Source organism: Trachypithecus francoisi, unplaced genomic scaffold, assembly GCF_009764315.1.
Source record: "Trachypithecus francoisi isolate TF-2019V2 unplaced genomic scaffold, Tfra_2.0 Contig01440, whole genome shotgun sequence".
Lineage (NCBI taxonomy): Eukaryota > Metazoa > Chordata > Mammalia > Primates > Cercopithecidae > Trachypithecus > Trachypithecus francoisi.
This window is the reverse complement of record NW_022681431.1, coordinates 11,881,689-11,896,314: the sequence shown is the minus strand read 5'-3', so window position 1 is coordinate 11,896,314 and position 14,626 is coordinate 11,881,689. Positions and strand designations below refer to the sequence as shown.

Genomic DNA, 14,626 nt, shown 5'->3' with positions numbered 1-14,626 from the left:
CTGGGGCAAGAGAGCAAGACCCTGTCTCCAGGAAAAAAAAAAAAAAGAATCTGGTAACAACATGCAGAATCTTTCCAGTTGCCACTACAAATAGCAAAGGAGTTATATCTCCAAGATGTGCAATGTGGGAATCCTGTAAGCAAGGAAAGGTGTTAAGATAGGTAGATATTAAGAATGAGAATGCCTATGTAGAAACAGTTTGATAAATTACTAATGGAAATTTAAATTCATATATGCCTACTAGAGAAAAATTTTTGCAAAGTGTAGCAAAAAAGTTGGAAAACTTCTAGAAAGCTAACCAACATATAGAGTACTATCCAAAGGAAATAAGAAGTAATAGACATTGGGTGTGGTGGATCACACCTGTAATCTCAGTGACTTGGAAGGCTGAGGCAGAAGGATTGTTGAGTCTAGGAGTTGGAGACCAGCCTGAGCAATGCAATGAAACCCAGACTCAAAAATTAAAAAAAAAAAAAAAGAAAAAGGCCTTGTTTTGGGCTGCACAGGAGAACTTATCCCCCAATTGTTTGCTGTGCTACCTGCAGACAGCCATCGACTTGCCTTTGAAAATGCTTTCACTAAATAAAGTCATCTTGCCCAAGGTCACAGCTCTTTTGAGAGCAATTTGTACCTGTGACTAGTTGACATGAGGGAGTAAAACCTTTTCCCTTGTACCTCAACTTGGCTGCATTCTGAAGGATTACCCAGGTTTAGGGCTGGGTGAGCCAGCTAAAGCCTTCTTTGAGGCAGCATCATTCCCATCTCCTCCAGTCTAATCCTGCTTTCTCTCATTCCATTAAACAAATAGGGGACCTGACCTGAAAGCATTCCATAATAAACTTCCTGCATGCTAAAATCCATCTCAGATTCTGCTTGCCGAGGAACCCAAACTGTGATACAGAGAACTGCCTGAAGATGGTATAAACACCATTGTTCATCACTGCATTATTTTAGCCATAAACATTTTTGAAAAAGGATTTCATTGAATCAGATATTAAGTAAAGCATTATTCATTCATAAAATAGTATTGATGGCTGCATAATATTCTCTTATAGATTTGTGTCATATTACTAACAAAATTAAAAGTAATACAAATAGCATAAATATTAATAATATACCAGATAGAAAAGAGGAAAAAGTCATATTTCTAAATGTTAATAGAAATCATACTTGGTGAGATGAGGAAAAATGTTTATCTTAGTACTTTCACTTGTATCCCAACTTTTCTACATTAAGCATATATCGTTTTTTAATTTTTTTTTAAATTTTACTTTCAGTTCTGGGATACATGTGCAGAACATGAAGGTTTGTTACTATAGGTATACATGTGCCATGGTGGTTGGCTGCACCCACCCACCCATCATCTACATTAGGTATTTCTCATAATGCTATCCCTTCTCTACCCTCCCACTCTCCAACAGGCCCTGGTGTGTGATGTTCCCCTCCCTGGGTCCGTGTGTTCTCTCATTGTTCAACTCCCACTTATGAGTGAGAATATGCAGTGTTTGGTTTTCTGTTCCTGTGTTAGTTTGCTGAGAATGATGGTTTCCATGTCCCTGCAAAGGACATGAACTCATCCTTTTTTATGGCTATATAGTATTTCATGGTGTATATGTGCCACAGTTTCTTCATCTAGTGTATCATTCATGGGCATTTGGGTTGGTTCTAAGTCTTTGCTTTGTGAACAATTCCACAATAAACATACGTGTGCGTGTGTCTTTAGAGTAGAATGATTTACAATCCTTTGGGTATTTACCCAGTAATGGGATTGCTCGGTCAAATGGTATTTCTGGTTCTAGAACCTTAGTGAATCACCACACTGTCTTTCACAATGGTTGAACTAATTTACACTCCCACCAACAGTGTAAAAGCATTCCTATTTCTCCACATCCTCTCCAGCATCTGTTGTTTCCTGACTGTTTAATGATCGCCATTCTAACTGGCATGAGATGGTATCTCATTGTGTTTTTAATTTGCATTTCTCAAATGACCAGTGATGAGCTTTTTTTCATAGTTTGTTGGCTGCATAAATGTCTTCTTTTGAGAAGTGTCTGTTCATATCCTTCACCTACTTTTTGATGGGATTTTTTTTTCTTGTAAATTTAAATTCTTTGTAGATTCTGGATGTTAGCCCTTTGTCAGATGGATAGATTGCAAAATTTTTGTCCCATTTTGTAGGCTGTCTGTTCACTCTGATGATAGTTTCTTTTGCTGTGCAGAAGCTCTTTAGTTTAATTAGATTCCATTTGTCAATGTTGGCTTCTGTTGCCATTACTTTTGGTGTTTCAGTCATGAAGTCTTTTCCCTTGCCTGTGTCCTGAATGGTATTGCCTAGGTTTACTTCTGGGGTCCTTATGGTTTTAGATCTTACGTTTAAGTATTTGATCCATCTTGAGTTAATTTTTGTATAAGGTGTAAGGAAGCAGTCCGGTTTTAGTTTTCTGCAATGACTAGCCAATTTTTCCAACACCATTTATTAAATAGGGAATCCTTTACAGATTGCTTGTTTTTGTCAGGTTTGTCAAAGTTCAGATGGTTGTAGATGTCTGGTGGTGTTTCTGAGGCCTCTGTTCTGTTCCATTGGTCTATCTCTCTGTTTTGGTACCAGTACCATTCTGTTTTGGTTACTGTAGCCTTGCAGTATCATTTGAAGTCAGGTAATGTGATGCCTCCAGCTTTGTTCATTTTTCCTTTCTTTTTTTTTTTCCGGGGGGGTGGGGATGGAGTCTTGCTCTGTCACCAAAGCTAGAATGCAGTGGCACCATCTTGGCTCACTGAAACCTCCGTACCCTGGGTTCAAGTGATTCTCCTGCCTCAGCCTCTTGAGTAGCTGGGATTACAGGTGCCTGCCATCCTGCTTGGCTAATTTTTGTATTTTTAGTAGAGACAAGGTTTCACCAATTTGGCCAGGCTGGTCTCGAACTCCTGACCCTCATGATCCTCCCAAAGTGCTGGGATTACAGGCGTCAGCCACGGAGCCTGACCAAGCATACATCTTTTCACAGAAGAAAATTAAATAAGTATATTACATTTGTGATTTGTCCAGATTTTAAAATAACGTTGTCAAACTATTTAAAGTAACAAATAGTTTTAACTTTGTGTGAAGTGGGAGCAACATAAACAACTTATTCATCTTAGTCATTTAATATTGAGATGTCAGATATATCCCAAGAGTATGGACTTTAATATGAGGTGAAGGAGATAAACAGTTTAATGTTCACAAGAAGTTGCCTTCACAATAAATTATATACCATAATTTTCATGCTTAGGAATTTTTTTATAACAATAGTATTCGCTTAGAATACTACTAACAGTAAAAGTGATATTGTATTGGTGTTGGGCATTGTAGCAGACTACCCAGGCCTAGTTGCTAAAAAGTGTCTAACATTGTCAAGTGAAGGCCTTTTTATGGAAGCCGCAAAAGAGACAAGGTGAATTCAAGGGCAAATGTACCAATGTGGCTACAGATTTTGTTAGAAGTGCTTTTTCCTGAGTTAGGATCTTCCCTGTCAAGGTGGATCTCAGTATTTCCACACAGCTATGCCACTCTTGCGTTGGCCCACTTTGGAGAGAGAAAAAAATTGAGAAGAAAAGAATATGTGAGACTTGCTTATCACCCCAACCATTTCCATATTGTTCCATATTACATTCAGATACTAGTGCATGCATATTATTTAGTTTACGCTTAAGAGATGGATTCTATGAACAAAGACATATAATGAGAGAATGTTAAAAACCTGATAATAATATTGGATGCACCAACTGAAAAATAGCAATGTAACACTTAAGAAATAAGGGTGTCATTGAATGATGGGGAACATACTAGTTAAGTGGCTGAGAAACCATGTACTTCTGAAAAACATTTACTCTGGGAAGCAGTAATAAGGTTTATACACATTTTGCTTTAATTTTTAAAATGATATCTGGAAATGGAAGTTAAAAACAGTTAATTGGTTAGCCTTTATACAATTAAACTGATAGGAAAGAAGAGAATGTTATTAAGTAAACAAGAGAAACAACTATAAATTTTGAAATTAGTGAACAGGAGGACTGGCAGTACAGAACATAAAAACCAGTAATTTGGAAGATAAACTTAAGGAATTACCCCCAAAATACCAAGGAAACACAAAGTGAGAAAGAATATGATAAATGAGAATACTGGCTATCAGAGATTTCAAGGGAATCCTCGGTGCTAAACTATCACAAGAAGAGAAAACCAAACACCGCATGTTCTCACTCATAGGTGGGAACTGAACAACGAGATCACTTGGACTCGGGAAGGGGAACATCACACACTGGGGCCTATCATGGGGAGGGGGGAGGTGGGAGGGATTGCATTGGGGAGTTATACATGATATAAACGTTATGCACATGTACCCTAGAACTTAAAGTATAATAAAAAATAAAAAATAAAAAGAAGGGAGAACAAATGAAAGAGACTAGAGACACAGAAAGAAAGGAAAAAAAGTTTTGCAGTGATGAAAGCCTATTAAATATAGTTAATTATACCTAAACCTGTCTGGAGCATTTGAAACATGATATGGTTTGGCTCTGTGCCCATCCCCCCAAATCTCGTTTTTTTAATTGCTATAATCTCCACATGTTGAGGGAGGGATCTGGTGGGAGGTGATTGGATCATGGGGGTGGTTTCCCCCATGTTGTTGTCGTGATAGTAAATTCTCAGGAGATCTGATGGCTTTATAAGTGTTTGACAATTCCTCCTTCACACACACCTTCCACCATGTAAGATGTTCCTGCTTCCTCTTTCATCATGATCGTAAGTTTCCTGAGGCCTCCGCAGCCATGTGGAACTCTGAGTCAATTAATCCTCCTTTCTTTATAAGTTACCCAGTCTCAGGTGGTATTCCTTATAGCCATGTGAAAACAGACTAATACAAAATGTTTGTTATCTACTTCCTTGTGTCAGCTGTCTATTGCTGCATAACAAATATCTCCAAACCATAACAACTTAAATAAAACAACACAATTATCATACGGTTTCTGTGGGTGTGTAATCTGGACAAAATTCAGCTGCATCCTCTACTTCAGGGTGTCTCACAAGGCTGAAGTCAAGATTCAACTGGGAAGGAACCTAATTCCAAGCTTATTCAGTGGTCGTTGGCAGACTTCACTTCATTTGAGGGTCTTTGAACTCAGGGGCTTATTTTCTTAATGACTGCTAGCCAGAGGCCACCTTCAATTCCTTAACACATGGTAGTGATTTCCAAAGTGGATAGTAAAATCTTAATTGTAATAATAACCCTTTCCATATTCTCTGATTGCAACCAACTAAAATTTGTTTTTTACATGCATACTTCATTATTTTATAAAACCTAAAAGCATTCCCAAAGCCCATATAAAAGCAGTAATTTGGTGAGTTGTAATAAGCAGACAAACACTATGGTATCTTAGTCTTAGAGTAACTGGATACAAACATAATTTAACCTGATAATGTTACTGTTTTAAAGTAGAGAAGGTAAAAATAACTAATGATAAAAACAGGTTCGGTGGCATATCTGAGGTGGTTAAATGTCAAATAAGCGGAATTCCCTTAAAGTTAGAAAGTTATGGCTGTAAGTGTGGAAACGGTATTGTGAAATCAAAGTCTGTTCTAAACTCCTCTGCAGTTCAGCTGAAACGGAAACATTGTAGGACTTGGGTTCACAGCTCCATGATAAAATACCAGTTTTCCTATCATTGTACTGCATTATTTCTCTTCAAATAGGAATTATGATGTATCTGCATCAGAGACCTGGTGACATCATTTAGGAACTTGCAGGAATGTTCACATGCCACCGCTTGAGAGTGTATGGTTTAGTTTTTGCTTGGGTTATGGTACATGGCTAGTTGAGGATTCACAGGTTTAAGATTTCCATTCCATCAGTATAAAAAAGGATTATATGAATCGATTGCTGGGGTCAGGTATCACACACACACACACAGAAAAGGCTCATAAGTTGGTCACAAGTACATAATGGCTTTCCAGGAAATAGGGATTTATTTCCAGATGAGGGGAGGGTCTTCTGAAACATCACAGGGCAGATAAAACTCTACTTTTTAAGTTGTTCTTGTGCAAATGTCACATGGAAAGAAAACCTCTATCCTTGACAGTGATTTGATCAGTGGATTCTGGATTTCCTGAGGATTGAGCTTCACTTTTGAGGCCAGAGTGAACTCATCTAGAACCTCATACTGCAAGGGTAAATGAACCATAAAGTTCCTTTTGAAGAGACAGACAGGTCTGTGGGGACGAGGTGAGTGATGGAAACTGGTGAAGCAGACAAATACAAGAAAAACTGTAGCTGTGAAGATGAACTAAAACATGTTGCCTGATTATGGAAACAACTACTTTACCAGTTAGGATGATCTCTGTTGAAAATGAGAGAAAATCCAACTCAAGTGGCTGAAACAACAAGGAAAATGTATGTCTCATATAACAAGGAGTACCCAGAAAGTGTGAGGTAACTCCAGCAGTCATTAATCTACCTACCAGTTCAATGACATCATTGAAAGGCCAGGTTCTATTCTTTTCATCTTTCTGCTCTATCTATCTTCTTCAGCCTTCATAATCACAATGTGGAGTGCAGCAGTACCAGGTAGAGTATTCAGATGCCCATATCCGGAAAACTTTGCCAGAAATGTCCTAACATAATTCCTCTCTTGTCTTATTGGGAAAAAAAGGGCAGGGGGAGGAAAATAAAATCATCTCCAAGTCAACTACTAGCAAGGAAAAAATAAGGTTATTATAATTGACTTAAAGTGATAGATATTTATCCATGAAATGGAGATAGGATATTTTTTCCTAGAAGTGGGCAGGTGAACAAAATTAGGGTTCTAAAAGCAAGGAAGGAAGGGGATTATTTGATAGGCAACCAGTAGTGTTTGCTATGTTACCCATCAACTAAGCTGATGGTTGCTATGGGCAATGTAATTCTATTGTTGACAAAGCATCGGATTACTTTTTGATTACATTGACAAAGCTGAGAATCTGGATGTTTATGCAAGATCTCTCAACTTTTAAATATTAGCAACATATTCAAAACATTTAAAAGTACTATGTGTCCAATATCATTCAGACCAAATAAAATATATTTGCAGTGCAAACATGGCCTACAGGTCACCAGTTTGCAACCTCTGGTTTATCCGATTAATTTAACTGAAATTTTCTCCATTTAAAAAGTGAAAACCACTTTAACCATGCCACTAATTAATTATACAAATATATATGATAAAACATTTTTTAATTCACAGTTTTACTAAATTGTAGAAAACCTCACATGGTATAGCTAATAATGATTTCAGAAGCTAATGTAGGAAAGAGATCCACAAAACAGAATGTTTACATCATTTTCTTAACTGAGATTCTAATTTGACAAGTTAATGGTTAAAGCAATCAAGATGTTGCTACTCATTTAATGGATGTACAATTTTTCTTATTCCAAGATTAGTGTAATGTTTTTATGTTTTGTTTTCATTAGAGAATGAATCAATTCCTATTAAAGATTTTAACTTCCCAGATATTTCTTTACAATCACTTTCCTTCTTATAAGAATGGATAATTGAAATTTTAAACTCATGCAAAGGTTCTCAGGCATATGTCCCTCTTGAAAATTTTCTTCAGTCTCTTCAAAGTCTAACACGAATCAGAAAATGTTAACTTTCTTGAGTCAAGAGCAAATACTAGTGAAAAATAAGTGTATTTCTCTGCCATCCAGATTTTCCAGTTTTCCAAATTGATAATTTAGCCATCAGTTCTTGTTTAGCTGTTGCCTCATGCTTTTGGATTTGAGTCCTAAAAAAGACAGAACTTTTAAATGATCAACTTTCTTCAAAAATTTAGATATTTATTATGAAACAACTATGAAGAAATTAAAGTTATCTGAAGTCACAGTTTCTATTTCATAGGTCACTTGATACAGCAAAAATTAAGCAGCAGAAATGAGAGGATAGGAAGGGAGTGAGAAAAACACCACATGAAGTTCTAAACATCTATCTGGTAATTAGCATAATATGGAGAAGGTGTAAGGGACCTTCTCCATATTAGGTAGGAGAGTTATAGGATACTAATTCTATAGAAGGTTTCTTCTCATGTTCATCCTTATGGAATATTTCTGAGAAAATAAATAATATTGGTGTCTACATAGCTTTCTAGCTGAGGCCCTTCTAATTTCTCCCTTTTTAATTGTTGGCCATACTCAGAAGGAAGACATTCATGTCAGCACCCATCTCCAAATCATACAGATAATGTTCTTAGTAAATTTTTTCTAAAAAGACATGTGGGCCTTCTCTTCTTGATAGTAGGAGATAATACAAGAAGATAATTTGGCTATAGATCTCTTAGGTGTAGATGTTCAATTATCCTTGAAAAGAGTAGTGGGAAGTGCTTTTGTGTCTTTATGCTACATTAATTATAAAAACAATGGTATGTCTTTAGAAATGCTATGCTTGTCCCATCTTAGCTATATTTATTTCCTTAATGAAATTATTTCTTACTACTTCTTCACTCATTTAAATTCTCCGCAACTTTCAGGGTCCCGTTCAAATTCCAACTACTCAACCAATGAATAGTCATCCTACTTTAACCACTCCGAACCCACTGAATTTCTCCTCACCATATTTTTCTTGTCAGTGTCACTCATCTTGGGTGATACTACAAATAACAGTTGAGGAATCAAGTACTCCATTTTTATATGACTTGTTTTCTCACTAAAAATGTGAAATTCCTTGAAAGATAAAAACCTCAAATTTTGGTCTTTCTTATTTACCCACAGCAGAATACCAAGCACAAGAAACATGGTCAGGAGTCATTTAAGGAGTAAATGTACTGTAATTCTTACTTCATGAGCACCTGACTTTTATTCCAGGTTGGCCTCTATATCGCCTGTTTTTCGTACCCTACCTCCTACAGAAAACTATGACTAATAATAGGCCTTATTATATCTATCTATAATATATATATAATGTAAAATATCACATAATACAATTTTATCTCCTCTTAAGTATCCAGAAATAAATCTTTGAAGGAGACATTTTGTCTCACACAGCAGAGCTATTTATCATTTCTCAATAATTACATAACAGTAACACTTTTATAATGAAACATCAATACCCATACTAATTTATAGACAGTAAGTGGGCCTTGCTTTTTTAGATATCCCTGGGACAAATGTGCTGTGATATCTCTAGTGAACCTCAAGAGCACACATCCTGATAAATAACCCATGCATTTGGAGACAATATTTGCAATGAGCAGAAGAGATATTAAAAATTCACCAGTGGCTACCTGATACTTACAAGGAAAGAAGATGATATAGGTGCAGGAATTGGCGGTGGTGGAAAATCTGGCTTTGTAATTAGCTAGTAAAAGGATAAAAAAAATTAAATTCAAAGATTGGGTCCCGAAAATAGGTGCGCATGAAAAGACTTGTATCATTTTCAGAAACGGAGAAGCTGCGACCCCACCCATGAGAATATTGTAAACATACCAGTTTGATTGCTTTCATTTAGTTGCACACACACAATTGAGACCTAAGTCCAATGCCAGTAGGTATCTGATGAAGATGATTGCTATAAACTGTATGTTTGTGTCACCCCACAATTTCGTATGTTGAAACCCTAATCCCCAGAATGATGGTATTTGGAGGTGAGGCCTTTTGGAAGTAATGAGGTCATGAGGGTGTAGCTCTCATGATAGGATTAATGCCCTTATAAGAAGAGGCACAAGAGAGATGTTCTCCCTCTGCTATGTGAGGATACAACAAAAAGACAGCTGTCTACAAGCCAGAAGGCTGCTTCACCAGACACCGGATCTGCCAGCTCCTTGAACTTGGACTTCCCAGTCTCCAGAATGTAAGAAGTAAATATCTGTTGTTTAAGTCACTCAGTCTATGCTAATTTAGTTACAGCAGCCTGAGCTGATGAAAACAGTGCTACTCTGTTAAGCAGATTAGTCCTCTTCTTGTCACAAGTTGGCATGGAGTGGCATACATGTTCACATTTTATATTTTCAAAATATTTTGCAGAAGAATTTGTATTTTATATTAATATTCACATAGATTTCAATATTGTCCTGAAGAAATAATGAAGTGTTGTGCGCTATGACTTTCACCGATATTTCCTGGAGATTGAACTAGGGTGATATTTAAGAGAATTTGCGAACTCACAAAAGAGGCTGGGGGCTCATTGCCTTCTACTGGCAGATCATACACATGGAGCTTCATCTGACTCATCTGAAAAGAAGAATGAATCTTTCAAAAGGAACCATTAATTTCATAAGCACAGTTTTTAAGGAAGCAGACTTTTCAAGGCATGGAAGATTGGAACTAAGCTGACACCAAGAGACCAGATAGAAAACCACAGTGGTCCAGCTGGAGTATTCCATAGAAGTATTTCCCAGAGCTGTAATGAAAAGTTGTCATCAATAAATGATTACCAATGTTATCATTAACCAACTTCAGCTAAAATCTTTAAATTTACAGGACATGAGTAGGACATTTGGGTTATAAATATGACATGTATTATCATAGACATATGTATTTTTGGATCTATTGGTCAATTTGCAAGGAAATAACCTAGAGTCAGAGCAAGAGGGAGTGTGTGTGTGAGAGAAAGAAAGAGGCAGAGATAGAGACAGGACAGACAGACATCTGGTATGTCCCTTTTTGTTCTCCTTATTCTGTTTGCATTTCATGAACCCCAGCAAAGTAGCTCTGCATTTTAGGGACTCTCTTTTGCATTTAATAAAAGGCAAAGGAGACACTTCTGAATGTGGAATTGCAAAACACTGCTGGGTAGAAAGGATAGATAGTCAGGATAAGAGTGTGAGAGAAACGCAAAGTGGGGCCATGGTAATCACAGCCCAAACTATATAGTTCACCTCTTGCGGTTGAACAGCCTTTCCCATCTGGGGTTTCCTCTTCTGCTTGTATGGCCTGGTGCCAGTGGTAGATAGTGGCCTGTAAGAGAGAAACACATGGTATCAATTGACTTAGCAGCTCCTTCAGCATGACAGGGAAACTCGGTAGAAGATTCCCAGCTTCTTTTTCCCATTGTGTCTTTCTTGCCTGTTGCCTGGGTTTTTATTTGCTCCCTGGGTCATTTTTCAGTTTTTACTTCCCTATCAGCCTCCTTCATTGCCCTGTCATTCATAATCACTACTCACTTTCTTTTTGTTCTCTACAGAACCCGATTTCTAAAAATGATAGTGTTGAATCCAAATTTATCTAAATTGTTTTGTTAATGTCATATTCAATATTAAACTCATCATGGGTAAATAAATCATTCTTTCTTTAAAAATACTAAAAAACAAACAAAAAAAAACCCACTGTGGTACCAGAATCACACTTGTGAGACCAACCCAGGCTCCACCACTTACTCTGCAAGACTGAAAGTATGTTTGCTAATCTCTCTGAGCTTGTTTCTACATCCATCAAAATGTGAAGTTCCTAACCTTGCACAATTGTGTTAGGGTTAACATAAAACACTCTTCATCTGTAAAATGAAACTAACAACCACTTTATGAAGTTCTTGCGACATTTAAATGAGATAATAGACATAAAAGGGCTTAGCATGGGGCCGGGTGTGGAGACTCACACCTGTCATCCTGGCACTTAGGGAAGCCAAAGTGGGTGGATCATTTGAGGTCAGGAGTTCAAGACCAGCTTGGCCAACATGGTGAGACCCTGTCTCTACTAAAAACACAAAAATTAGCCCAGTGTGGTGGTACACGCCTGTAATCCCAGCTACTCAGGGGGCTGAGATAGGAGAAGTGCTTGAACCTGGGAGGTGGAGGTTGCAGTGAGCTGAGATCACGGTATTGTACTCCAGCCCGGGCCCCAGAGGGAGACTCCATCTCAACAAACAAACAAAAAAAAGGGGGGAGGGGGCCAGTGCTTGCCACAGTGCTTATCATATAGTGATCAATTAATGCTAGATAAATTCAAAAATCCATCATGAGTTAATATCTCATTATTAATGATAAACATGGTGACTAACAGAAGGTAAAACATTTCTAGATGTGAAGGATTTCTCAGTTAAAGAGAAACCTAGCTTCTGGTCCAAAAAGACTGTATCTGCATGTATTTCTGAATATTATAAGTAAACCAATTCAATTTGAAAGGGTAGGTTATACATTGAATTTAAAGTAAAATAAGGGTCAAAGAGTCCCTACAGCAAGATAAGATAAAGGATCACCTCTGATCTTTCTTCTGCTTTTCTCTGGAGCTCTGTTGGCGGATTACTATAGCAACCACCAGAGAAATGACCGCCACTGGGAACAGCACCGCAACCACAATGGAGAAGTCTGCAGCAGAGAACAGGGACCCGCTGAGAACTACAGAAACACACATCTGCACATCACACTAGTCCTTGTTTCTTTACTTAGTACACATTCCAGCTACCCTTTTCTCTAATGAGCATAAATTGCCATAGCCAGTAAAATGAAAATGTATTTTGACCAGACAATTACATTAATATTTAGATAGAAGAAATATACATGAAATCTATAGGAAACATTTAACATGAAATAAGTTTAAAAAATCATAATATTGAGAATACTTAGAAGGGATAATATTTGTAACAATTGGAAAATGAGCTGGGAGATTAGAGGAGAATATACAGTAAGGAAGATGGCAAAAAAGAAATGAAACATTTTTGAAAAGCAGTCTTGGAATAAAACAGAGAAAAAGAAACTAAAACTTTGCAAATACATTCCTGTCAGTAGTAAATAAGAAGCTGAGGTGTGACTAGAGAACTGATAGACAAATAATTGAGTGTTTCACTGATGTTGATCTACACTGGAATTACAGACAGAAAGGAAGTTATGTGACCTTGAGAATGAGGAAATGCTTTCAACAAATATTCCTGGGCCCCCGTGGTGTTTTTTCTTTTAATGACAAATTTAAATAATGAATATAACTTCAATCTTTTGCTCGCAACTGTTCATTTCTCTTACAATAATTGGAAGCCACAAGAGACCAGGACGTAAAAGATTGAAGAATAATGCCAACAGTTACCATTCTCTTTTTACAGAGATCAGCAAACCAATAGCAAGGTGAATATTTGTATAAATGCAAGAAAAGCTCACAAGTTTGCGCACACACACATGAAGATAGAGGTAGTCGCATCAGAAGCAGAATTCTAGGTAAGACAATGACTTTAGTTCAAATATTCACTACTCTCCACCCTCCACAAGATTCCAATCCAAAAAGTCAAAGGAAAATAAAACATGAAGCATTCTGTTATCATGTAGATATATTCAGAATGAAAAATACACACTTGCACAAATGTCAGAACTGTATTTTCAGAAGAATGACATATTAGCAGAGAAATAAATGGGAATTTGGCAGTACTTTACAAACACACCGAACTTGAAAAGAGCTAACTAAAATTGGGGCATAATACAGATGAAAGTATAATAACGGAAGGTTTGCAGGTGAAGATAGAAATCACTGAAGAGTAAGTGCAGCCTCTTCTTGTTTCTGGTAATGGTGAATTAGGAAATTGAGACCAACCTGCCCATTAAAAATATCTTTAATTTTTTTGCAAACAAAAGCTTCCCAAAAGTATAGAAGTACTTCAGAGTTAGATAAAATTACTTTGTAGAGATTAGTGAGTGGTCAAGAATCCAGAGAGACGGAAAAGAAAATAATCCTAGGTAGAAGTTCAGAAACGCAGAAAGAAATGAAAGGCAAATGAACCAATAGCAACCCCTAATGTAAACTGTGGACTTGGGGTGATAATGATGTGTCAATGTAGGTTTATGGAATATTTGTTATCAACAAATACTCCACGGGAATGGGGGATGTTGATGGTGAGGAAAGCTGTTCAGGAGCGGGAGGTGCCGGCTATATGCCAACTATCTGTACTTGCTCTTCAATTTTGCTGTGAACCTAAAACTGCTCTAGAAAAGAAAGTTTGTTTTTTTTTTTTTTTTTAAAGCAAATGAAGTGGGAAGTTTCAGGATAATCATTAAAATATAAAAGAAATGCATAACATTCAAGTTAATAAAATAATAGAATCAATAAGTATAAGAAAGGAGAGAAAAGGGAACATAAACAGGAAAGACAAATAGAAACTATATAATTGTGGATTTATGCCCAAGTGTATCAGTAATTACATTTAATTTAAAGGGACTATGTACCTTAGTTAAAGAAATGAACAAAAACCAAAGATGTGAGTACTGCTAAAAAATATATGTGCATGCTTTCTTTAATAAAACAAAGACAGATTTAAAACATGATTCAGAAAGGATAAAAATAAAAATATGGAAAAATGTTACTCCAGTGCAAATACAGACCAAAAGAAATATGCTACAGCTCTATAGTCTCCAGGAACTGTAGATTCTCAAAGGTATGAAGTGTACTAGATAGACACAGAACCATTTCATAATGATACGCTGTTCATTAATTTGGAAGATGCAACACTCTAAACTTGTATGTACATAATAATATGCTCTCAAAGCATAAAAGTGTTGATAGAGCCAGAAGTAGTAATCAAATTCACAATTATAGTGGGGGTATTTTAACACTCCTAGCACAGTAATTGGTAGAACAAACAAACAATGTTAGGATTAATTTATATATTAGACAATTAGTAAGCTTGATATAATATCTGGAGAATACTACAG

The 14,626-nt window shown here is 36.7% G+C and overlaps 1 protein-coding gene across 3 annotated transcripts in view; it reads right to left on the bottom strand.

Annotated features, from left to right (window-relative positions):
* Positions 1 to 5,975: 5,975 nt before the first annotated feature.
* The window catches only part of ADAM28 (ADAM metallopeptidase domain 28), a 57,802-nt gene continuing 49,151 nt past the window's right edge, over positions 5,976 to 14,626 (bottom strand). For 2 of the 3 annotated variants that reach the window (XR_004441173.1, XM_033228875.1), the window contains exons 19-23: positions 12,193 to 12,301; positions 10,877 to 10,955; positions 10,164 to 10,229; positions 9,295 to 9,357; positions 5,976 to 7,792 (exon numbers count right to left, since the gene is read on the bottom strand). Coding sequence is in view for 2 of the 3 variants with exons in the window: in XM_033228875.1 (XP_033084766.1) it covers positions 7,772 to 7,792; positions 9,295 to 9,357; positions 10,164 to 10,229; positions 10,877 to 10,955; positions 12,193 to 12,301 (338 nt within the window). In the remaining variant the exon portion in view is untranslated. Of the gene's footprint in view, positions 7,793 to 9,294; positions 9,358 to 10,163; positions 10,230 to 10,876; positions 10,956 to 12,192; positions 12,332 to 14,626 lie in introns of all 3 variants that reach the window. The other variant, XM_033228872.1, reaches the window with a different exon arrangement.